The following is a 25,876-nucleotide window of genomic DNA, read 5'->3' on the forward strand; positions in this document are numbered from 1 at the left end:
AATTGCTGCTTGTCAAACACCAGTTAACCTAAATAAAGAAGAAGAAGAAGCACAAGCCAAACATAGACCTGAACTACTCTAGCGGTCCCACGGTGAGGGCAAAGTAACTGTACTGTGTGTGCTTTATAAATGATTTAACAACTACTTTTAGTTTTATAGAAAGCTCTTGTAGCTCACCGTTAGCTAGCACTAGCCGCTTACTGTCAAAACTCCCACTGCGCTCTGTGTTTTTAATCTGCTAGCTAGTAAAGCTAACCACGGCTGGTATAAATGTGTCAGTAGGCTAGAAGTTACACCACAGTTAACCGTTAACTGTGTACAAGGCAATTTGTGTCTGAATTTTTGTGATGTACACTAGCAGTGCTTGTTAGAAAGAGATGAGTATCCAATACGTGTGGCCAGCACCATGTCTGAAAGATTAATACAGCTAATAAAGCAGGTACCAAATATTAGCCTTAGTTAAACCATAAATCATGGGAAAGAACTGATGTCTTTATATGAGACTGTGTGTAATATAGTCGTGCTCAGTACTATGTGTGTGTATTTTGTTGTCACATAGCAAATGGCCTTGGTGAGTGTGTCTGAACAGAGAAGTTTGTAGATTCATTGTAAACTGACATGCAAAAAATGGTGGTAAGACAAACGCACAGCCAATAATCAATTCATACATAATTCTGCTGATAAATGCTGATTGTCTTGAATTAACCCTTTCGTGCATGAATTATGAGAACTTTAATCAAGATTTTTTTTTTTTTTCCTGAGTGTTTTTATTCCTCTTTAGGCATTAAAAAAACAATGCAATTGAAAAAAAAAAAAAAAAAAAAAAGTATAAACCTATTTTTCATGGAGTTGCAAAAATGTCCACTCAGCTGGACATCATACGTTTAATTTTTGAAGCAAAGAAACATGTATTTACTGATATACTGTGTGAAATTTTTTTTAATGCTGTTAATCTGATGTTTTGTCACATTTTAAGATACTCTACCAGTTATTACTCACTTCATGGAGATAATATGCAAAAAAAAGCACCTGTTTGTTTGGAAAAAAAAAAAAAAGAAGCATTAATTACAGTCCAGTAACAATATCAAGCAAATTTTTAGATTTAAACATGTTAGCGCAGATCAGGTTTATCAAGAACAGCAAATTTACAATAATGGTATGAATGTCAGTGTATGTGATGATGCATAAGCGTCCACTGTGTTGGCTGATATGGAACTAAAACAACAAAATCCATGAATATACAAAAGAACAGCTGTAGAATAACTGTCCACTGTAGTGACCACTATGCGTGAAAGGGTTAATGCAGTAGGCATCATTACTTTTAAGTGCAATGATATGCAGTCAAAAGCCAAAACAAAGAGAAGATATGCCACAAAGAAAAGCAGCTGTCATTGATGAAGTAATGAAGATTAACCACTTGATTAAGTTAAGTTTATCAAGAGTTACAATCATACCATAAAATAAGCCAGAATCCACAAGCGTTCATTTCAGATTCATGTGTTTTATCAGCCTCTCTGGATGAATAATCAAGCTGGACGTAAGAGGCAATGTATACATGTCCTATTTGTGAGAGGAAGTGTTACAGACCTGCCATGGTAATGTGAAGAGTGTAAAGAACAATTAAGTGTTCATCATTACTGTACCATTATTATGCCTTTACTAATTGAGTAAAACTCTCGCTTCAAGAGGAAGAATCAGTAGCCTATTTTTTTTATTATCGAGAAGTCGATCAAATGCATAGACCTGAAATTAAAAATTTGAGGAATCCATCTAATTTGGTAACCTACCAACTAATGTATGATATAATTAAGCAAATCTAAAATTCCTCAATTGATTATAAAGACACAAGAAGCTGATCATGAGTTCATGATGGGCAACAAGAGTCAATGGTACTACTCATCCTTCTTTAATTAAGGCCTTTAACTATCATGAGTCATGGATTAGTTAGCCTCACTTATTTATTTTGGCTACACCATTTGTTTATTGCTATGAACGCTGCTAAGAGCTGATTATTTCATGATAGACACTGTTTCTGTGCAGACTGCTACTGCTAATGGACTGGAGAAAGGTTTAAAGTTCATCAGTTGAAAACCAGCATCAGGAATGTCTGTCAGTTCCCTCCTGCGCTGCACTATCAGGTGATCCTGCTTGGATGTGTGTTATGAGGGTTGTGTGCATGATAGTCTGTAATGTTACATCAGCATTAGGCGAATATAAAATTGTTGATTTTAGAGACTACAGAGAAAACGTTCTTAAAATATAAATACTGCCATTCATATTCTAATTTATTTCCAAAAATCATCTGGTCACAATAACAGAAAAAGTGTTTTTAGACCTCAGATAATGGGGAGAAAACAAATTCATATTCGTTATCCATTTTAAAACACAATACTGATGTTTTAAACCTAGGTATAGTTCAAAAATCCACATTTGGTATAATTACCCTGATTTTCAATCAAAGGTTTCCTTCTCTTCATTACTTGCTTTCACCACTGTTGGCAAACCCTTTATGGCATCACCTGGGCTAAAATTCAGCTGATTGGCTTTGATTGATTCCAGAGATTTTCAGTGAGGCTCCAGGCTGCAAATTTGGAGCGATCTCTAATTTCCAGAACTGTATATACAGCATGTATTTATAAAATTATATTTACAGGGAGTGCTAGAGAAAAGATTAAATGATTGCAAGAAAATTAAATGACACCTTCAACAATTTAGCTAACAGTTTATTTGCTCACTTTTGTTTGTTTTTCAAGTTTCAATGACTAGATAAACAAAACCAGTCTTTAGAATGGACAATTCACTAATGAAAATATTCAAAATATTGATCTCTGTACTGAAATATTAATATTACTGGTTTCTTTTCTTCTATATCTAGACTGGAGAGGAAATATGTGGCTACACATTTAGTCCAGCAGAGGGCACTGTCAGGAGCAGAGGCTGTCAACGCACTCAGACCGTTTTACTTTGCAGTTCATCCAGACTTTTTTGGACAATTTCCCAGGGAGAGGGTGGGTCTCATATGTCAGTCTAGTAATTCATAATTCCAGTTTGTTCTCAGACTTCAGTCTGAAGTATAATGTGTTTTTTTTGGGGGGGAATACTGTCAGTTTACATTTACCAATGCTAGGTTTTTAAAAACAGCACTTAAAAATATTGCACTTTTACCTAGGGCTGTAAGAAAATATCGGTTCTGCAATATATCGCGATATTTAATTTCACAATACTGGATCGATATTTGAAAGTACTGTATCGATATTTTTAGGTATTTATTTGAGTGCAGGTATTGTGGAGGTTCTTTTTTTTTCTTTTTTGTTCATATTTTATTTATTATTATTTAACACTTTTATTAAATAATGTTAGTTCCTTGTTGGGATTGAACTAAAATAATGATCTGATGTTAGTTCTGAACTAATAGAATATGAACATTTGAACAGGATCTTAAACTGTAATGTCTGTAAAACATTATTTCAGTTTGAACACAGAAACATTTTGTGATATAGCATTAGATCCTGTTGGGATCAAATAAAAATGTGTTTAGTATTTGTACAGATTTCTGGTGTAATTCCATTCTTCAAGGAAATATTCATGTAAAAAGAGAAGCAAACAAAAAATTGCCTTTTTAACAGTATCATGACATATCATGATATATTGTGTCGTGATCCAAGTATTGGGATTTGTAATGTATTACCAGATTCTTGCCAATACACAGCCCTACTTTTACCTCAGTACTGTAGTTTGGTGCAAATCAGAGGTACATACATTATGTATGACTTGAGGCTATTTTTTTCTTTTACTTTTTACTTAGTTTTACTATTCACTACATTCCACCAACAAATACTGTAGTTAATTTACTTTGCTTAAGGTGTTGAATTTTAACTTTTGCTAGTGGTGGAGCATTTTCACAGTGTGGTGTCAGTGCTTTTAATTATGTAAAGGATGTATATACATTTTCTGCCACTGAGTCAAATTCTGTTTGCAGGAAGTGAATGAAAATTCATTAAAGAGGCTAAATGGCTACTTGGAGAACCTGCAGAAATCCGGGACTCACTCAGTCAAACCAACAAAACTCACCTTCTATGTCAGAGATACAAAGGAGAGCACCGATGAGCAGCCGGACCTTCTCTCATCAGGTACACCTACCAGCAGTCGTGTGCATGATATCTGAGTTTAAAGGGCTCTGTTTTTTTCAATTTTTATCCTCCTGTGTGGTTCTCAGGATTTCGCTCAGTCAGTTTCACACTGCAGACAAATGATGTCCTGAGCACAGTGATGAATGTATTGACATCATGCAGTCTGCCTGTGGAACACATGAAAAGACTGAAAGCAAACACAGAGAGGTCTAAAAGAGCCACTGAGGAAGGGATACCTTTTTACAGACCCATCAAGTGGGATAAGAGCTACTACACATTCACCGGGTTCAGAGACCCTGAACAAGAGCTACAGCAGGCCAAGAGAGTGGAACCTACACTCAGGTGAGGAACACAGTATCAATACACATATTTAAAGTTGTACAAAATGTGTCCTCACCTCCGGGTATTTCAGTTGATAGCAGTTTGGCTCTGTGAATGCCAGAGAGCATGCTAGTGTTTGGCTTAAGGTGCTGCTTTTCACTCAGAATCTTTTCATGCTTTTACTCAGTTCCTAAACAGTTGAAGGTTGAGTTCTTGCCATCTGTTTCTTTGCTCTTGTTGTGTATCAGTGCAGTTGTTCTTTATACTGTAGTTATATGATTTATGCTTTCAAGTGGCTCAAGGATGGTACATGTATTCATTATATGATAGCCACAACTCTAGATGTTGAAGGTTTCCTGTCCTCCTAATTGTTTTAAAATGTAAAACAATAAAATTTTCTTCTAGTACATTCTATGGGAAGGTTATGTAGGTAATGTTGTAATTTTGAATAGAAAGTAAGTCTTTGTGTTACTAAAGAGTATTTCGCTTTCTGCTTGTCAGTTTGTGGTTGAGGAACAACGAGCCTGAAGCGACTAAGAAGCACAGAGCAAGTCTTCCTCGAAGAGAAGAGCTCAACAGGCTTAAGAAGGAGCTGTGCCACAAATTCGACCTGGCTGATATCAGGTGAACTGAACACAGTGTTTCCACAACACTGAGCCAGCAGCTGACTCAGGATGAGCAGCAGCAGAGTCAGACAGCTAATTTATTGTTCCTTTACTCTGCAAGTCAGTACAGAGTAAAGGGCCCAAGGACAGATTAGTTCTCCATATGTGGACTGAGACAGTTCATGCGTGTGCTGAAGCTATGTGTTACATGAATATGTTGTGTTCTACAGGTGGCAGCGCAGTTGGGGCGTGGCCCACAGGTGCTGTCAGCTCCAGAGTCTGAGTCGGCTCTCGCAGCAAAGCCCTGAGGCCCTTATCAACCTTCAAGGTAAACATATAGCACAGATCTGTCTACAAGGTCACGGTCAGGCACCAGGAGCTGTTGTTGAAACATATAACCCTAACCCTAACCCATACAGTTACACTGAAAATGAAACTGGGTTATTTGTTCTAATAGAACTTTTTGATATGATACATTTCTTGACGCTGTACAAGACGGACGTCGAATATTCTTTCTGATCTTTTTTCATTGTCAGTTGAGGTGCAGTTGGTACACGTTAAGATGAGGTAATGAGGCTTAGAATTGTTGATTTTCACTCATTATGCACCTGTCTTTTGGAAAATGTTTATTTTTTTCTATTTTTAAAATGTTTACAATGCTTACTATGTTTCCTATTTAACCTGTAGCTATTTGTAGTAATTTTTATAGTGACATTTAATATGATGACACAAAATATCAAATATTGGTTTCGGCAAGAGCAGCTGATTTAAGTCCTAAATCTGAAATGCTAAGGCATCCCATTGGGTCCCAAGCCATCAATACTTGAAATGAAATATTGAGAATTGCAAACACATTCACCGTTGTGTGTCTAAACCTTTATTCATCCTCATAGGTGTAGGCAATGTTACTAGTTAAACAGACTCAGACTCTGTGAAACATCTGAAAACCTGCTCCTCTTCTCTCTATAGGACACACGATTATGTTTGCTGATCAGTCAGGGATGAACGCCTCAGGACACGTCATGTTGGGAACCATGGACGTCCATCACCACTGGCTCAAAGTAAAGCATCTACATCCTCTTCATGTCACGTGGTTTCTATATGTTTCTGTGCTCTGATGTGTTTTTGGCTGTGTGTTGAAGCTGTTTGAGCGGCTGCCCAGTTACCGCAGCCTGCAGCAACAGACAGAGTGGCTGAAGGAACGGATCAGTCTCCTGTTGGGTGGAACACAGGTGATCCACATGGACCGGCTGGGACCCACCCAGCCCATCGCCGAGCTCTACAGTACCCTCAACACCTTCCACAAGAACCTGATATCCCGAAGCCTCCGTCTGCACCCCAGAAGCATGCAGGGCCTCACCATGATGCTGGAGAAGTACGCTCTCACCTCTCAACACACCACTCTCTGGTCTGCGCTCCTACTAACAGAATAATTTCTGATTGACCTACAGTGACCGTTCAGCTCCCAGGCTTCATGAGATGGGTCACTTTATCATCCCTACCAACTGTGACCCTCCGAAGCTGCAGGCCTTCCTCCAGAGCCACGCCCATGAGGCCAGACAGCGCAGCTACAGCAGAAAACAGTGAGTCACATTGGGTTTTAAAAACCTCCTCTAACCACAAAAGAGGTCCTGACCCCAGAGCTGTAAATATGAGCCACAAACCCATCATCAAATACTAAAATGTAAATGTATGTTTTTTGTTTGTTTTTTTGCGCCGGGTGAAAGTTATTTTACTTTAGTCCATGAATACATGTCTCCGCACAACTAACGGGCTCTGCTACAGTCAGGTTAGTTTAATGCTTATCCATATTTTTCTGGCTTTGGCTGTTGCTGACACAAGAGATATTTTTTTGAGTGTTTAATATCAGAAACGCCTGGAGGGATTTTTTTTTTTTGCTTCTGGCACAAATGGATGCAGAGTACCTGGATTCAAGGATGAACTGATTATAATTTGGCCAAATGTCAACGACACTTTATAAGATAAAATGATGAAGTGATTCTATTTTATATCCAACAGTCCATGGTCAGCTTCATTCTGACATGATAACGTCACATAAAACTTTTCTGTCTATTATTCATCGCCGTACTCCTGTGTATCAATAGTCCATTAGTGGAGACAGTTTCTTACCTGAAATGATTCTCTACAGTCACACATGTCAATATAGCAAGAAATTACACATTGGTTTAAAAAAAACCACGTTATACGTGTATAATATGAATAAGATCTACATAGTTCATTGTTTAATATCATGATATGAATTTTTCCAGATAAACTAACAGCAGATAGCTAGTTGGGGCTTCATCTGACTGGTCAAATGTTATTGCTGAGTGTGAATGCATGACCTATGTAGTTAAAATGAGTTTACTGTCCATCGCCTTTCTTTCACACACAGTCACATACGTATCACCGTACATTCCCTTGTTCAGTGCTTTTAAATGTATTTTCTTTATAAAGTGTATATGTATTGTTAAACTCTTTTCAGGCTTACACTGTAGTTTCAGGCTTTAACCTGTAGGTTTGAACACGTGCGACTCTATAATCCAGAGGTAGATCTGGTCAATCTGCTGACCTGACTGTTTCCTTTGTCCAGGCTCCAGGCAGAAGAAGATTCTGCGGTGAAACTGTGTCTCCAAAGTTTGTCTCTAAAGACTCTGTCCAAAGAGCCCAGTGTGAGCTCCAGTCAGATGATCCAGTGCTGTAAGAGGCTGGAGGAGCAGCGATCACCTCTCATGCAGGGCCTCCACGTCTGTGTGTCTCACTTCTACTCTGTCATGCAGGACGGAGACCTGTGTGTCCCCTGGGACTGGAAGAGCTGAGCTGAAATGGTCCAACTTTACAATTATGAACAGGTTAATGTACAGCAGATGTACACAAACAGGATCATTTGTTGGACGTCCGGCTACAACAGGTTCCTTATTTATAGGCGATGGTGGTTTAAATCAGTTTGACCAGTGCTCACTCCAATAAGAATCACTTTATCCTCCCACTGAGGGAAAAACAAATTGAAGAAGAAATGAAAGCACAGCAAAGGTCACAGGGTCCGGAAGAGCCCAAATTAAAAGGAAGGGAAAGAATAATTCTCTGCAATCATTAGTTTTTTCTTTGAAAAATGCCGGCGCCTTTTACAAAAAAGTAAAACACTGAGAAGGGATCTTTATTGTGTAATAACTAACACACAAGCTGTGACACCAGGTGCCAGTTTTAAATGTGCAATATTACTGAAGCTACTGCCACACAAGGCATGATAGGCCTTGGTAAAAATGGTTCAAGAAAGACAGTATTTCTCTTGCTGTATGAGTGAACTGAGAAACCATTTAATAATTGTAGTTCTGCTGAAGGTGTAATCTGGAATTTAAATGTAATGTAAAAGAGTCAATGAAGCTTCAAATATTCAGTGAATCTGCTGAACAGAGGAGGAAGACCGGACCTAGAAGCAACACTGTCAGTCTCTTAAAGGGCATTCACGATGGTGCATTCAGGTGCCCATAAGAAACATGACACGTGTAGCGGCACAAATAACTTCACAACTGAGTGTAAAGGGTTAATTTTGAGTTTTTGATGTGCAGTTGTATGAGGCACTTGTCTAGTCCATAGTGTATGAAGTACAGTGGATTCCACTTTGGAGACAGACTAGAACCCTGGCACAAAAGCTTATATGACAATAGTTATATAAGCTTTTGACAATAGTCACTGTTGTTCATGTCATGGTTCTTATATATTCTTATATGTCCTTATATATTATGGCAGAGAGCATGTGTCAGATGCTCAACAGTTGCTGAGGATGAAATGTAGTGAGATTTATCACAAGGAAATATTGCAGTCACTTAGATTTTGAGTTAGTGAGACTTCTTCAGTTCCAGGACTAAAAAATCTAAGCACTTTGTGTGAAATGCAAGTTTCTTAGTTTGGTGTTTAATACATTTGTTCATATGATCCAAAGTAACAAATAACAAAGAAACCTGTGAAGGCAAAAGTAGTCCAGTAACTTGTGTCTAGTTTTGAGGGTTTAATGGCTCAGCTTTGGTTTCACATCGGCATAGTCAAGTGACTATACTGCAGCTATAACATACGGTTAATAACTTACTAATTTTTTTTTCTTTTTGTTAATGACTGTGGATAAGACACCTCATATAACCTGCTTCAAAAATCTGAACTAACCTCTTACAAGAAACACTCAAATCCTGTCTTTTTTTCACACCATGGCACACTTTGCCAATTATTGTGTAAAAATGATGTGAAAGTAAATTATTAGCTTTAGATACTTGACAAAAAAATGTTGGAGCAACCTAAAGTTTAATTTCAAATATAGTGAGTGAAAAATTCTAAATATTGGATCCTATAGAAATGTAAAATGTATACCCTGTAATCTAGTAGTCAAATTTTAATTGTATGTGTGTGTGTGTGAATGGGTGTGTAATTTTTGTGTTTATCGTGAAATCGCTGTGAGACAATCTAGGAACATGAGTAGACTGATACTCTGCAGTATTATATCATGTATATGACTCACCAGCAGACAACTTTTTTGTGCATACACGAGTACATTAACCATGACTGATGCAGCATGTGTATCAAAGTTAACCACATTTTTACGGTGTTGTGGTGTGTACATTCCACCAAATGAGCTTTGACCATCTCAGTAAGTTAACACACTGTTACTTTTTATTCCCACCCACCCAGGGCAGGTGGACAGTTCTTGTGCTATTGACGGAAACTTTGTAAAGGTACAATAGCTGTGAAACAGATTATTCTTTAAAATAACTTAATAAATTAGTTTTATTTTACATTGGACTGTTTATTGTGAAACCATGGGCTGTTGGGTTGGTCAAACTGCAATGGTTTGGGATTTGATTGACAGCTAGCTTGTCTACCCAGGTGAATAAAATGCATTTTCTCCCAACAGATAGCACTCCTGCAGATAACTTTAAGTTACACTAATAAGATCGTGAAAGCATTCTGTCACACAAGTATTACATTAAATTTACATCACTTAATTACAGTAGACAGCTAATTAGCATTAGCCACATTAGCTAATGTTAATTTAATTCAGTTACCAAGCCTGATAAGTACTCCTAAAGTCACTCATCCAACACTGTGTCATGACTAGAGAATATATTCTACTTATCAAATGGCAGTTATTGGAATACTAGATACCAGTATTAATGTTAAACTGGCCACTGGCCATACCTTCAATGCAGTCTGCACACAAAGTTGTGGAAATTTAAACATAAAATGCTGCACACTTTTAATACCCCTCAGCTAAATATAGTGTAAGATTCTGTTGAAAGTTAGTGCCCTATAATTTAGATTGTCTTTTTATAAAACTTATTAAAAACATATTTATATCTGAAAGTACTCATAACTGCACAAGGCGGTTTCAAGCAAACATATCACCCCAACAAAGGGGTTTATGTCACCATTTGATGTCATTTGACCTTGGAAAAGTAGGTCAAGGTCACCTGTTTTCAATAGGCTTCGGCTACATGCCAAGATGCATCCACAGTATACATTTGGTGCAGATATCTCAATGCATTCTTCAGATGATGCAATTACGTTGTTGAATGGACAGACAACAAAACGATTACAATACCCCTTCGGTCAGATGTTGGCCAAGGGGTAAAAATGGTTTCTACAATGAAACTGAATTATTTTATCAAGGTTATGTAAAATTAAAAACGAGTGTTCCAGTGGGCTCTATGCACAGCCTCACTACTTCCTGAACTTCAGGTGGCTCCTTTATTTCCTGTCTTTCATTATTGGACACACACTGATTAATCCAGGTGTGCCTAATTAATCAGTAGTTACAACAAGAAGTAGCAGACACACCTGGATTGATCAGTGTGTCCAATAAAGAAAGACAGGAAATAAAGGACCCACCTGAAGTTCAGGAAGTAGTGGGGCTGTGCAGAGTCCATTAAGAATGCATTTTACACAGAGAAAGGTATTGGTATGTAATGTGTAATTAATGTATCCTCCCTTACCCTCTGATGTACTTTTTCTTTATTGCTGAAAAAACAAGTACTATTACACTAGTTCAGGAATAAAATCTATATATTGTATAATTAGAAAATACTGCATTATAGTGACTAAGCAACAGTGATTTCAGCCTATTTACATGAAATACTAGGGCTGCAACTATTATTGCTGATTATGTTCAAGTAATCAATTGATAATTTAGTTTACAAATATGCAAAAGCATATCCAAAACCACAACCCAAAGATATTTAATTTACTGCCAGAAAACCAGAAATTTTCATTTATGAAGCTGCAATCAGAATTGAACTTTTTCCACTTTACCTATAATTGATGTTAGTGTTTTATTAAAATAGCTATAAATGACTTGCAGCTCTACAAAAGACCAACGCGTCTTACAGTAAATAAAATTTATTCCGATGTTGTGACAGAGCAGTACAACACACAGGTCAGTCAGATTGAGCCAGTGTCCCAGCTGTTGTCAGTCCACAGACACTGTTGTTCTGCTGCCGTCTCATCAGTCCACATGCATTTCATACAGCGGCTGATGCCGAGGGGGAAGCAGCTTTATAAATATGAAGGCTCCTCTGGGTCGAGTCCTGTGTGAAGCGGGAGGTTCGGGGGTTCATTTACGCTGTGTGAAGGATGAGGGCAGCTGGATGGGCTGGACGGGTTTCTTGCAGGAATCTGGGGAAACTCTGTGGACCGCGGTGGGCAGCAGCTGGTTCCGTTTGATGATCTGCAGGGCCAGCTGGGTGTTTCCTGTGGACACAAAACAACAGAGTGCACCTCATGATACTGAATGACTATTTCTGTGTGTGACTGACAGCTGCTTATAGATTTTCGGGGGAAAATACAGTTCTAAAAAAGGATTTAAAGTCTAGAAAAAGAGACTGAAGCAGGTCTGACCGTTCTGCAGCTCTAAGTAGACTCCCAGCAGAATGGCCTCAGGGGGAATCTCCTTTGTGTTCACCATAGACGCAGCCTGAGAAGGCAACAAACATGACAGAAATGAAGTCTAAACCACAACTTCACTAAAATAATTAACCCATAAAGACCCAGTGCTACTTTTGTGGTTGTTCCCAAATGATTTTTTTCTTTATTTTGAACCTTTCTTAAGTGATATATCACCATTTAAACCAATATTATCCTCTATATTTTGCATTTTTAAGTGAAAATCAGGTATTTTCCTATATTCATTGATCATGTTGATGTAAGCTCAGATTAAAGTTGAGAGTTCTATCAAAAACAGGAAACTTAAGAAAAAGATCTATTTTGCAGCAAAGTATATAATTTACTGGACATGAAATAAGTGTCTCCATCCACTGTCATTGATCCAACTCCATGGGTTTTACTGGTGAATTTATGTTGTAGAAGATGACAGTGTTTCCACGTTCACTACGGAGCCTCTAAACGTCCAAATGGGTCATATCTGATGACCACGAAAAGATGACAAATGGTATTTTACACTAATTATTTACATGTATTGATAGGATTAGTGGATTAACAGATATTAGACAGTTTAGATCAGTAGATGGTTTTGGTCACCAGTGGCTGGTCTTTATGGGTTAAAACAGGACAAAACTGCAGCACATACAGTTTTATGGAATATGAACGATACTTTTTAATATGTGTAGCAGTAAAATAATACTTCATCATGGCAATAACTCATCACCTTTATCAGCATCAATAAATATATCTGTAAGCACATAAACTGCACATGAATTATATTTGCCAAATACAGTGGTGGAAAAAAACATTTCGAACACCCCATGCATTTGTGACATCACATTATTGAACTCTTCCATGTATTGTTCTATTCTCCAAACCCACATGTTCCACTGAGGTCAAAAGTGGATGTTTGACCAAGATAATGAAACACATTCGGGGTATGACATGTGGAAACCATCAAGAATTTAGTTTTGTTATTTTTCTTGTTAACAATAAACCAAAAAAATCATTGGTATTTGTTCAATTCAGCCACACATTTTGAAATACAATAGATGTTTATGCAAATATTTCATGATAATATTCAAACTTTAAAGGGTGTCTGAAAACATTTTTCCCTCTACTGTAGTGCATCTTTAATTAAGAGATATATGCAGATTAGGGATGTAACGATTACCGGTATAACGATAAACCGTGGTGAAATTGCAGACGGTTAGTATTACCGTTTAAATTCTAATTATCATGATAACAGTGTTTGATTAGCGCACTTTTCTGGAGAAAACACCAATGTAAAGATCTGCTTTTATGTCAGATATTTGAGTACAGTTTTAATTGATTACAATTTTAATTTTATATACCTAATATTTGGAACCAATATTCACTTTTAAAGTCTTTTAAAAGATTTGTTAAGCATCTTTGTGTTATTTATGCAATAAATCATATGCATTTTTCAAATCGGATTTTACATTTTTTGTGTATTTTTTAGATAAAGTTGTGCTGAAAAAAAAAGATCCTAAACATGGGTATAGTAAACATTTGTTTATATAGTACAAAAAGGCAACATCAAAAGTACTTAAAAACAGCCAAAATAGGCTCAGACCACTAAGGGTTAATATTTGAATTTTTCTGCCAACAGAAGATACATAAGGTAAGCATCTTTGAGTACTTAGAAAAGCGCTATATAAAACCGATTTATTATTATTATTATTACATTCTGCCAATTATTTTATTTATTTATTTATTTATTTATTTTTCAAAATACAACTTGGTTAAATTATTTCAGTGTGTGTATTAGTACTTTTTGAACATTTGAGCACAATTTCAATAATACCTCAATAACAATGATAACTGTGATAATTTTGGTCACAATAACTGTGATATGAAATTTTCATATCATTACATCCCTACTGCAGATATTTACATAGTTATTGTATCTATTTGAAAAGTACACTTATGCTGACCTTTGCACAGACTTCAGACATTTTCCAGCTCCCTCACATTTATTTTTAGTTGCAGCTGTGAGTGAAACACTGTTGAGCCCTGACAGAACAGTAGGTTATGTGCAACTTGAGCCCCTAAGATAATTATATTACTTTCCTGTAGATGCAAACACATAAATCCTGTTATTGTTTACTACGAGTTTACCGAACAGCTCGTCTGTTTGCAATGGAACAATTTTATATTATGTTTTATATTATTTCATAATTTCTGAACAACCTCCAGGTCTGATAGGACTGATTAAGATAAATGACTCGACATGTTTGCTAAATTCATGTCCGTTGCCGTGGTTACCTGATGCAGGCACTTGCGGGCCTTGTCGTATTCGCTCCTCAAACAGTAGGCGCTGCCCAAGTTGAAGAGCATCATGGCCCGAGCTGACGTCACACTGCTTGGGTAACACAGGGGGGTCTGCTTCCCTGCTGGAAACAACCATACACACTTTACTGTTTATTCTGTTCCGATACGTTACTTTTGTTTCAGACTTTGTTCTGACTGTGTTTGGAATACTGCAGGTAAAAATCACGTGCACTCACAGGACTCGACAGGCTCGTCTCCTTTGTCAGACCCTGTTCACAAAAAGGAAAAAAAAAAAAAAAACAGTCTTAGAGGGTAAACTAAACTAAGCACTAGATGATCTCTGTGGTCAGGATACAGACCCTGGTCCTGCTCACTGGTCAGCACTCCCATAGAAACATCGCTGACGTTCTCTGGGTTGAGGTGGGCGATGGCATCAGAGATCCTGTCCAATGAGATGAGGGCTTCAGCAGCATAAAGGTGACCCAGGAACCTGAGAACATGAAGGAGGCGGGAGGAAGAAATGAGACATTTGAGTGGTTTGAAGTACAGAGTAGAGTCCAGTTGGATTGTTTTGCACGCCTAACATTATAGACAAAACCAGCAGAGCTAGCTAATGCAGACAAAATATGACATCTTGTTAATGTTATGAATGATTAATCAACTGTTTTCTGCCTATAAAAAGAAAATAATTTTGTGAACATAAAACGTCCAACAAACAGATTAAATCGAATAACTGCACCCCATAGTGATTGGTGATCCACATGGCCACTATCAGCTGGTTTTCCACAAGACCAAATCTGTTACACTGCACAAACCACAATATGCACTTTGAAACTTCTTCTCAGACCAATATACAAGAAAAATTCAAAACAAAAATCCCAATTCAAGTGAAAAAGGTCCTTTGTTTCTGGTGCATATGCCCTCCTAAATCATCACTTGTAGTTTTAGCACAATACTGATTGTAGTTGTTGCAGTAATTTTAGCATTCAATATTTATCATAATATTTAGCATTAAATATTCAATAAAATTAGCATATTTAAGGTTATCAGAGATATTTCTGCCCTCTGTTTTTGTACTTTTAAAATTTTTTTGTAATTTTGTTCCCCTATCAGCAAGTCAAGTTTCCCCATCTTGGATAATAAAGTGACTGAACTGAACTAAATCTGGGAATACTGTCTTTGTGCAAATGTGGTAAATTACATTTGTATTTGCATCTAATTAAATATGCAGTTTTGCAAAGCGACAGTATGTTTACCCAAGCGCTGTTATTGGATACTCTAAGCACATCTGTTGACAACTGCTTCTCTTTTACAATGCTGAACTGACGTACATCAGAAAAGCAGCAGCGTTTGTCTTACTTAAGGGATCCAGACACTTTGGTCTGATGCAGCAGCTTCTCAGCGTGGTTCAGAGCCATCAGGTTGTCTCCGAGTGCCAACGCTACATATGCACTACAGGCCAGGATGGAGCACCTGCACAACAGAAAGATGATGTAACTGTTCGCTGTTCTACAGGGGGGAGGGGTCATATTTCTGAATGTCAACTGGTGTGTCACAGCGAGTGGGAAAATTAAGTACCTGAGATTTTCTACCTCCTGTTTTCTGAGAGGAGACGACGGAGCTGCAGACAAGAACTTATCTGCCTCCTGGCCTTTCCCACTGCAAAACATGAAAATCATAACACGTCTTTTAATATCCAGTTGTTTTATCACTTGTTAGAGGAGTAGGGTTGAGTTATAACATATAAATATATATAAAAATGTATAACTATGAACAAAGGTTTTTTTCTTGATACTTCTCGGTTCAACTGGACTGGTTTAGCTGTTTTTTTGAAAACGTTACATCTAGGGTTGTTAGTTTCAGGATTGTTGACCAGATGGGTGGGTCACTGTACAATCCTTTGGGGGGGGGGGGTTTTCAGGTGTGGAAGGTTGTTAATTGAAAATTGTTTGGGAATGTGATTTAAAATGGTATTATAGGTTTTTGAAAAGTAGTGTCTCAGACCACCACTTCAGTTCAGGTAAGAATCTTCCACTTTCACAAAAATGGCTTCTTTGACTCCTCTCTCAAACCATTTGTCTTCTCTGGCCAATATTCGGACATTGCTGTCCTCGAAAGAGTGTTCTTCTAAGTGAAGATGGACTGCAGAGTCTTGGCCTGAGGTGGAGGCTCTCCTGTGTTGAGCCATGCAGGTTTATAAGTCCAGTTTCCCCCACCAGTTATTAGAACTGAAGAAGTCTCTTGGACGAGAGACCAGTCCAGTTGAACAAGAAGACCTACCAAGAAGAATGATGACCTGGGCAAATGAGAACCTACACAGATATGAACAAAGGTGTTTACTTTCAAGTTATTGTCATTTTCTGACAATGACAACACTTTTGTTGTCATTTATTTACACTGCAGGTTATAAAGAGGCTTACTGTATAAAACACCAATATGAACCCAGACAACAGGTTCCTGGTATCATGGACAGTTATACAACTCACATGAACTACAATAGCAATTACAACGGATGCTTTGACTCGAGAATTCATACTTAAGTCAAACAAGACATCATGATAATAATTTGTGGTTTTTGACTTCTCTTGGGTACCAGAATCCAATTACAATAATATTTGTTAGCTCCAGGCTTTTTTCTCTCAGGACCAGCAGTAAGGGTGTAATTTCCCAGAATAACGCCTTCTACCCAAAAAACAGCCTTGAATGGAAAATCAGCCTGTGTACAGTATATTTGTGTGACTCACCTGCAGGCGTCGCTATTCTCACTGCCGCTCTCAGTGCTTCCTGACTGACTGGAGCTCTTGGAGCCGTTCTCTGTTTTATTGTCCTGTTGCTGATGTTCAGGCAGTAGCAGAAGCGCGTTCCTCAGACAGATGGCTGCAAACTCCATACTGGCTACGGGAATAGCTGCTGACTGGCCCTCACTGCACACACAAAAACACACAGAAACCTTCTACTCAGGACAGATCTCGACACTAGACACTGTATATGCGCACACATTACAAACATTAATGCTTGTTAAAGATCACACTGACCTGTAGACTGTGTTCTGAGTGGACTGTGACGCCAGGACGATTTTCCGATGGTAGCCCTGCCCAACAATAGACTGAACTATACCTTTTTTACAAGGTAACCCTTTGCTCTCCTGCTCTGAACCCTGTAAAAATACAGAGAAAAAATATTGAGCCTTAATTCACCTTCTTGCTGGACCTTCTTGCTATGAGGCAACAGTACTAACCACCACACCACCATGTTGCCTCAACTGATATCTCTCGACTAAATGATTTCAGTTTGTGTTTCTTAGTCGTACCCCTTTGTTTGCAGAGATGCAGCACTCGGCGAGTCGCAGCCACAGCCGCGGGTTGGAGTGATAAACCTGCACCGCCTCCATCAGACACTCAAATGCTGCCAGAGGCCTGCCAATGTGCAGCAGCTGAATACCACAGTTATACAGCAGCTCATAGCGTTTGTTGGCTAGTAACGCACACATAGGGATACCTGTAAACTTTTTAGCTGGAGACAAAAAAAAAAAAAAAAAGAGAAGCTGCACATGAGGACATGTTACCCATATTCTTCAAAGAATAGAAGGTGAACATCAAGACTATATGAGGCTACAAGTACATTAAAATGTTTTATGTTTACATACTACTTCTGCTTCTAGGATCCCTAAAGAGGGAAATCTTTGTCATATTTTAGGAGAATATTCCTGAACTGCAAAGGTTTTCATCAGGTCCTTTTAATAGCTTACATTGCAATAATCAGAATTTTAACACATAAAATGTCTTAAATACAACTTTGAAAGGTCTTAGAAATTGATTGGATAAAGAAGTAAACATGCATCCAGGATTTAACTTGAGTCAGGTGACTGTGTGTCATGTGACTCACATTGCCCGTTGCCGCCATCTCCTAGTTGTGCACAGGTGTGGTCATTTTCTTGTAGTGCCTTCTTGAAGTAGAAAATGCCTAGGTTATGTTTTCCCATTGCAAAGTGAATGCAGCCCAAATTGTTCCAGAACATACATCGAACACATTCACCTAAATAAGACAAGTCAAGACACATGCAGAATTATGGGAACAGGAGGTGGCTAAAACAAGTTTGAGCTAAAAAGAAAACAAATACTGACACATTAACAGTCTGAATATGAAAGTGCTTAGAACAGGGTGCTTGCTCTTTATCCAAATAAAAATAAAAATTCCACACTTTTTCAAAACTGCTATTTGTTTCCCCAAGACTTTGGCTACGTTCAGACTACAGACAAATGTGGCCCAAATCCGATTTTTTTGCCCATATGTGACTTGTATCCGATCTGTTAAAGAAAGTTTGAACAACACAAATCCGATTTTTTCAAATCTGACCCAGGCCATTTTCATATGTGGTCCTAAATCCGATATGTATGTGATATGTTGCAACGCGACTTCAGTCTGAACAGCCAGGTTGTATTTATCTGACCTTTACATCGTCAAAATTCAGCGTCCCAGGAGTGTTATTTCCATAAACACAAAATTCCATCCTTTTTAAGACTTTCAAGACCTGCGCAAGCACCCTGTTAGAGGTACAGTAAGTATCACCTGTTTTGATGGGTCCTGGATGTTCTGCAATGTTGGAACTGTTTAGCAGCTTGACTGCTTTTCGGTAGTTTCCTCTCAGGTACTCAAAGTTACTCTTGAGGAAAAGTGATGGTGCAGACTAATGAAGGGGATAGGAAGAACAGGTCAGAGAAAGGGAAGAGGTGCCAGTTTTTCCTTTGTTTGTAGCTAAACTAAGCAATATGGGTCCTATGAGCTGAGACACAAGGAGCAGAACAAGGTCAAACTCCGTTAATGTTAAGGTCACTGGAGCCAGTCATCCCTAACAATCAGCTCACAGTGTATAAATCTGAACTGTGGATTATATACGTGTATAGATTCAATAATCAGGATTGATTTAGGGCTTCGACTCTGAAAACAGTGTGCTTTTTTTTCTTTTAAAATATATGTTACTTCTTCCATTTGCTTACAGCTACATAGGGCACTCTTATTCCAAATGAATATGTTAATACGCATGTCAATTAATGTCAATGACAATGTGACCCCAGGCCTTCATGGTGTGATGTTCATTGTCCAGTCAGACTCACATTCCCCGCTGTGTTCATCACTGATTTGATTTCCCTTTTACAGGCCTTTGAGGATTTCATCTGGATGTAGGCTCTCACTTTGTACTAAAACAGAAACAAGAGTCATTCATATTTATTTACTCCAACAGTGATCAAGTAAACACTGTAGGAGTAATGAGTGGGGTCTCACCTGGTGCATCTTTGACTTTGCTACCTCCATCATGGCTGTGAACTCTGCTTTCTGGTTCGCTCCATCTTTATTTGAACTGTTGTTCTGAAATCAAACATGTCTGTTTCAGCTTTGAAATCCGCATGATGATTATTAGATAAACATTATTAACCTTAGTTATGGAACAATTAAATAAAGATCAGTTTTCAGTATAAAGTGGTTTAGTACAAACTTTTCTTTTCTGAGGCTTTGTCATGTGGACAGGGAACGAGAGCGAGCCTAATATAGACAATCACCTATTGCACACAACCATAATGAAGCAGAGGATTTTACTGGCACATTGTCACAACCTGCTAATGAACTCTTCTAACAGGGAGTGAGGAAGTTGAGTTCTAGGTTTGAGGCTCTTCTTGCTGTGGTTTTATTTCTGATTTTGCACTTTCACTGGCTATTTTATCCCTGCTGTGCTCTTTAAGTCACATGAACTACAGGAAATAATGTCTTTTCACTGAATTCAAATTCATTTTTACAAAGGATTGGTATGCCAATCTGTAGTATTGTATTGCTGTGCCATTAGAATATTAACGTTTTAATGCAGCTTCCTTAAACATTGCCATTTCATTAGAAAATCAGTATTGCTAAACCTGTACTGTGTGTATGTTGCTACTGGAAGGAAAGACAGAAAGAAACAAAGTATACATCTCAAGAAAATTAAGAAATAAAACACAAAAGAAACAAAGACTAAAACAGGATGAACAAAAGAAACAAAGACAGAAAAGAAGGCAGAAGACAGATCACTAGCTATCCATTCAGTCCTAAATCCCTCTACTGTACAGGTTTAAGATTTGGAAGCAGATAAACTGTACTGAAAACCACTGACAAAGGCAACCTTTTAGAAGAACAGCTCAACATTTTGGAGAAGATATTTTGGGCTTTTTCCTCTTTATTTTCAAAAGTGATGTGAGCTTTGTAGAGGTTCAATAAATGTTCCTATCACTGATACAAAATACAGTCACAGTTATGACACCAGACTTGTAAAGCACTGTACCTCTCCTTTGCCGTTCTTGTTGCTTCCCTGTACAGAGAGTTTGTCGAGCACTGTGAGCAGATGGAGCGCCTTCTCCGGTTGGAAGGTGAGCAGATAGAGATCCACGAGCAGAAAACACACGGCCTGAGCAAACTTCTCTTCTAGGACAAATAACACAATGATTCCTTGTCGGGCAGAAAATAACCTTATTAACTCTTAAAAGAGAAGGCAACATAATTCCATTAAATCAACTCAGGAGTGGTCTGAGATAATTATACTAGCCATAACTTAAGAAGCACTTAGGGTTAGATTAAATTATGTGCCACACAATCTTGAGAACTACCTGCAAAATTAGTCATTTTTAACCTGGCTTTTCTAAAAATGTTAATATATCAGATTATATTGTTTTTAGCAGCTGCTTAGGGAGACTCAACTTTGATATCATAATAGGTGTTTACTAGTTTTAGGTCAACTCTCAAATAAGATGCCATGTCTGATTTGAACATTAACAGCACAGTTTATGTCCATGTCTCTCTGTTAAACCCAGATCACATCCCCATGAACACAGGAGGTTGGTAATGATTGACATATTTCACTTTAATGTATTCATCCGTATATGAACAAAATCATTTCTAAACCAGAAATTTGATTACATTATAGATAAAGCAGATAACAGTTTAACAAATACACCGTAACTTACCAAATGGTTCCAGAAACTGGTAGAGCTTCTCTCCTATAGAGATGGCTTCAGAGTACTGCCTCATGTGATAGTGAATAATGGCTTGATTATAGTACAGCAAACAATTTTCAACATCATCCAAACCGTCAACATCCTCTGCTGATGTGTGGACCTGTGAGGACAAAAGACAACCAACAAATAACCAAGCAGCAGGAAGCAACCCATCCACCTGCAACTTTGAATGAAAACTAAAAATCAGCTAAATTGAAAGAGGGCATTTCAGTTACCTGGTTCTTCATTGTCATTAGAGTCTGCTTCAGAGTTCCTGTGGTGGTCTGGCCACTTCTGTAAAACTCTACTACAGCTTTATTCATGGGGATCTTATAGTCCTCCTTGTTGAGCTCCTGCAGAGCTTCAAGGTGTTTCAGAGACTCGTCGTATTTCCCGGCCTGTCAGAGACAAACAGATATGTCTTAAATCCTACTTTCAAAATGTTACTGTAATATCAATACTGTAATTGTAGCTAATGAGTTCAATTTAGCCACTCATAACTACTAGAGCTGTGTTACAATCATTTCACTTGACAAGTAACCTCTAGTAATTTTGTTCTTTGACACAATAACATTTCTCAATACCAACATGATGTCTGTGTGCATGACATGAGGCATCATATGGCTCATGCACATAAAACCGAGCAGCACAGAATTGGATATTTACATATTTGTCAGTGCATTTGAGCCTTTATTATAGTTAAAATATGGACAGACAGGAAAGGTGAGAGAGAAGGGATAACATGCAGTAAATGACCAGGGCCAAAATTAAACCCGCTACAGCACAGCCTCAACCTATGCGGTAGGCACTCCACCAGGTGAATCATTGGGGTGCACTAGAACTGAATGTATCTTAAAGTGACTGAAACTGACACTAAAGCTAAAATCAACCTGATTCCAGTCACTGACCTAACAATCTGCCCATCTGTGGTGATTAAGACAGCAAAATAAAATGAAAATATGTTACATATCGAGACTCAGAGCATTACTTTTTCACAAAAACAAAACAACAAAAAAATCATCTATTCAAGGGGTGTGTGTTGTTTTAAACTTGGGAAGACACTTGCTCCATTAGTTTGTGTGGAAACAGTCTGATTCACTTGATGCATTCTGCTGGAATAATTCTGCCACTGTGTGATTATTTCACTTGGCATTCTCCTTCGTTCAGTTAACTGTGTATTTGCATTTTCAAAATGATCCTCTTCATAACAAAGAACAACCTCTGAGCTGCAACAACACACTAACGACACGCAATGGCAAGTTTTGACGAGAACATATCTTGTGTTTTCTTTTGTGGGGATTTAGTCATTGTAATACCACGGCTCACTTCTCTATGACCAAAACAACTTCTCCCCCTGACTCAAAAGAGAGGTGGAGCCCTGCCTCTTCTGGTGTGTCCCATGGAATGGTATGAACAGCGGGCAATGGTGAGATACAAATTATTATTTGCTCCCATTTGAACTGTGCTATCAAATACCCAGATAATGTTTCTCTTTTAATGAGATCATTTTACAAGTCAAGAAAGTTCGAGGTTAATAAGGTATGTTTCAAATGTTTGGTGTTTTGTCTAGGCTATATTGTAAATGAAGTTGCTTTCTCAATATATCGCAGAGTTTAAATAAAGGTCATGTAATTAAAATATAGCTGTGACCTTGACAACTTTAACCTAGATCTTTGAGAATGAGCTAAAAAAAGTAATAAAAAATGCAAAAAGTCTGGTCATACTGAGGTTGCAGAGTAATTTTCAATGACTGAACAGACTGCAGAGAGACTGGTATGATGACATTACATATCTGACCTTCAGGTGTGTTGTCTTTCCATTTATGCTTTTTCAGTCTGAAATTTCAGTTTTGCAATGAAAAACAACTTTCTTGACTAAAATTGATCTTTTAAATTCCTCATTATTGCATGATTCTAACAGGATCAAAGCAAACATCTTGCACCAGGCTGAAATATGTCCTTTTCCCAAAACAAGGTCCCATGGGGCACGAGTGGAAGCAGAACTTCATCTCTCGATTCATCTCTCAAAAACACTGTTGCTACACCCTACACTTAGTGCCGCCCAAGAGGAGTGTTTTTTGTTTAAAGAAAAAAAAAAAAACAAGCATACATCCCAGAGCTTTATCAACCCCTTTTCCAGAATGATGTTGGTGGATGGTACCAGACCTGTCTCTGGAGATAGGTTTAATGAGTGTATTAAGGGAAAACAAAATACTTTTACCGTAAAGGCTTCATATGCACTGGCTGCCATTTCTTTCTCTTGGTCCGTCATTCCAGGGGATGATGAGCTGTCATGTTTGGTCTCATTTTGTTCTGTTAAAAATTGAAGTCAGGGAAAAGGTCAAACTCATGCAACACTGGTCTCAAACAAAATTACAAGAAGTTGGGGAGGCAATTAATGGACCTGTTTAACTTTTTAGAAAGACTGTTTTCACAGGACACAAGCACTACAAATACAATGGTTTTATAAAATATGATGCATTTCTGAAGAATACAGCAATATAACTGTATAAACGTGTGGCATAAACATTAATGCAGCAGTAGAAATGAGTCTAAATACATGATATATAACAGTAAACACTGACAGGGACCACGTGACAGCACCATGACAACTGGAGTTTTCACAATTTAAGTTCATTATGGTGATGATACTTTCATCCTTTTACCCAAGATAGTAAAAGCGGCAGTGCGGTTACTTGTAATTGAGTATTTCCAGAGTCTTATGAGCACTTTTACTTACGTAAAGTAAGAAAATGCATTAATAATCCATTTCAAATCATTCTATTTTAGAAACGTCTCAATTATAAAAGTAGTTTAACTTTAACTGATTTGACCTTAGGTTTAACCGAAAAATGCAATACGTTAACGATTAAAACATCTAGTTGATATATTATGTGCACATTTATGTGCACATAATATGTGAATTTATGTTAAATATTCTGACTCCACTGCCTTTACATAAGAGTCTCGAAATATACATTTACTTTGTTGTTTACGCTAAATGGTGTGATTTTACAGGAATGTGATTGAATGTATGGACACACGCATTTGGGCTAATCTAACGTGAACTTGGAAGCATGGTTCATAAAGCTTCATGTGACATTATAAACTCCACCATAGATGAAATTAACGTTAATTTACAGATTGCGGCTCGTTATTAATCTGACAAAGACCTTTAAAATACATCATTTTAAGAATTAACGCTAAAGCTAGCTCTGATTGACCATTAGTAGCTAGCTAGTTAGCTAACATTAGCTGAGACACTCACCTGTATTTTCTGCCATTTCTGGGAGTTTTTCTGTCACACTAATCAGCCGTGAGCGTGCTGTCGTGATTAGATAATCCGTAAATATGTTCACCGGCAAAATAGGCGTAAAAATAATAGATGAATATTGGAACAATTGTGTCTCACATAGAAGATGGCTAATCCAAACCTATCTGGTCCGCTCTTGGTCTTCTTCTCGGTGTTTATTAGCGAATCAAGAGCCAACTTTAAAAGAGCATACCGCCCCCTAGTGTAGTGGAGGGTTTAGGTCAGGGGTCTCAAACTCATTTTCTTTCAGGGGCCACATTCAGCCCAGTTCAATTTCCAGTGGGCCGGACCAGAAAAATAATAGCATAATAACCTATAAAAATGACAACTCCAATTTTTTTTCTGTGTTTCAGTGCAAAACAACCCCATTTAATTATGAAAATACTTACTTTTATAATCTATCCAAACAAAAAAGATGTGAATAACCTGAAAAAATGAAATTTCTTAAGAAAAATAAGTGCAATTTTAACAATATTATGCCTCAGCTTATCATTTATACATGTGTGTTATGGATCAGATCTACAAAGACACTAAACACTTAGTAGCAGGCAGAAAATTGTTAAAATTGTGCTTAATTTTCTTTAGACATTTCAGGTTGCTCATATTTGTTCAGGTTATTCACATTTTATTGTCACAGGATACTTTGTAAATGTAAATATTTTCATACTTTAATGTTATTTTTTGCACTAAAACAAAGAAAAAACATTAAAGTTGTCATTATTTATAGGTATAATGTAATATTTTTTTTCACATCAAACCGGGAAGAAAATATGGAGTCATTAGTTTTTGTAGGTTATTATTTTCCTTGAGATCAAATTGGTCTGTATGTGGAAAATGAGTTTGACAGCCTTGACTGTGGAATTTTTGCACTTTGCAAATTCATCTCAACCTTTGCTGGGCCGCATTTGGCCCCCAGGCAGCATGTTGAGACCCTTGGTTTAGGTCATCTGAATACTGATTCAGTTGAAAGAAAAGAAAAGAAAAGAAAAGAAAAGAAAAGAAAAGAAAAGAAAAGAAAAGAAAAGAAAAGAAAAGAAAAGAAAAGAAAAGAAAAAAAGCATTTAACTATAACCTGAAATTCAATTTGTTATTACGTGAAAATATCTGTTATGGTGTAAAAATATCTTTATATAGGGGAAAAATCTATACTGTCACAATAAATGTTTAATGTTAGAATGAGATAAATTTCTATCATATATTTCCTTTGACTCAGCTGTAGACCCTATATTAAGGCAAATAGCATATAAATAATATTCTCTCTGACTTACAT

At 37.5% G+C, this 25,876-nt stretch overlaps 2 protein-coding genes across 6 annotated transcripts; one reads left to right on the top strand and one right to left on the bottom strand.

The window, feature by feature from the left end:
* Positions 1–39: 39 nt before the first annotated feature.
* tcaim (T cell activation inhibitor, mitochondrial) lies at positions 40–9,840 on the top strand. 3 transcript variants are annotated; one of them, XM_030158378.1, is made up of 12 exons: positions 74–92; positions 503–505; positions 2,041–2,138; positions 2,876–3,008; positions 3,980–4,130; positions 4,217–4,472; positions 4,953–5,075; positions 5,287–5,384; positions 6,026–6,117; positions 6,199–6,431; positions 6,508–6,639; positions 7,650–9,840. In XM_030158378.1, exons 3-12 carry the CDS (start codon positions 2,104–2,106, stop codon positions 7,873–7,875), a joined length of 1,479 nt encoding a protein of 492 aa, XP_030014238.1. In that variant the 5' UTR covers positions 74–92; positions 503–505; positions 2,041–2,103; the 3' UTR covers positions 7,876–9,840. The 3 variants fall into 3 exon arrangements, with proteins under 3 accessions (XP_030014236.1, XP_030014238.1, XP_030014237.1); XM_030158376.1 differs by lacking the exon at positions 503–505 and having other exon boundaries at positions 40–92; XM_030158377.1 differs by lacking the exons at positions 74–92; positions 503–505 and adding an exon at positions 141–439.
* A 1,584-nt stretch (positions 9,841–11,424) lies between these two features.
* Positions 11,425–24,752, bottom strand: cnot10 (CCR4-NOT transcription complex, subunit 10). 3 transcript variants are annotated; one of them, XM_030158656.1, is made up of 19 exons: positions 24,562–24,752; positions 23,515–23,606; positions 21,531–21,692; positions 21,265–21,415; positions 20,586–20,725; positions 19,559–19,642; positions 19,390–19,473; positions 18,845–18,962; positions 18,161–18,310; positions 17,586–17,788; positions 17,311–17,432; positions 17,020–17,199; positions 15,854–15,934; positions 15,635–15,748; positions 14,635–14,765; positions 14,512–14,544; positions 14,270–14,394; positions 11,939–12,014; positions 11,425–11,791 (listed from the first exon to the last, which is right to left on the bottom strand). In XM_030158656.1, the coding sequence occupies exons 1-19, from the start codon at positions 24,575–24,577 to the stop codon at positions 11,655–11,657; spliced, it is 2,199 nt and encodes a 732-aa protein (XP_030014516.1). In that variant the 5' UTR covers positions 24,578–24,752; the 3' UTR covers positions 11,425–11,654. The 3 variants fall into 3 exon arrangements, with proteins under 3 accessions (XP_030014516.1, XP_030014513.1, XP_030014514.1); XM_030158653.1 differs by having other exon boundaries at positions 14,270–14,397; XM_030158654.1 differs by having other exon boundaries at positions 11,655–11,791; positions 14,270–14,397; positions 20,586–20,722.
* Between the last annotated feature and the right edge of the window lie 1,124 nt (positions 24,753–25,876).

The sequence above is a fragment of the Sphaeramia orbicularis genome, chromosome 16 (genome assembly GCF_902148855.1).
Source record: "Sphaeramia orbicularis chromosome 16, fSphaOr1.1, whole genome shotgun sequence".
NCBI lineage: Eukaryota > Metazoa > Chordata > Actinopteri > Kurtiformes > Apogonidae > Sphaeramia > Sphaeramia orbicularis.

Coding starts and splice junctions, on each gene's coding strand:
- cnot10 (XM_030158653.1), bottom strand. Junction 17,789..18,160: donor AGATGGCGGCAACGGGCAAT/GTGAGTCACATG, acceptor TTTTGTCTCCAG/CTAAAAAGTTTACAGGTATC. Junction 15,935..17,019: donor GAGAATAGCGACGCCTGCAG/GTGAGTCACACA, acceptor CATGTTTTGCAG/TGGGAAAGGCCAGGAGGCAG.
- tcaim (XM_030158376.1), top strand. CDS start 2,104: ATGTCTGTCAGTTCCCTCCTGCGCTGCACTATCAG. Junction 5,076..5,286: donor TTCGACCTGGCTGATATCAG/GTGAACTGAACA, acceptor TGTGTTCTACAG/GTGGCAGCGCAGTTGGGGCG. Junction 6,432..6,507: donor CTCACCATGATGCTGGAGAA/GTACGCTCTCAC, acceptor ATTGACCTACAG/TGACCGTTCAGCTCCCAGGC.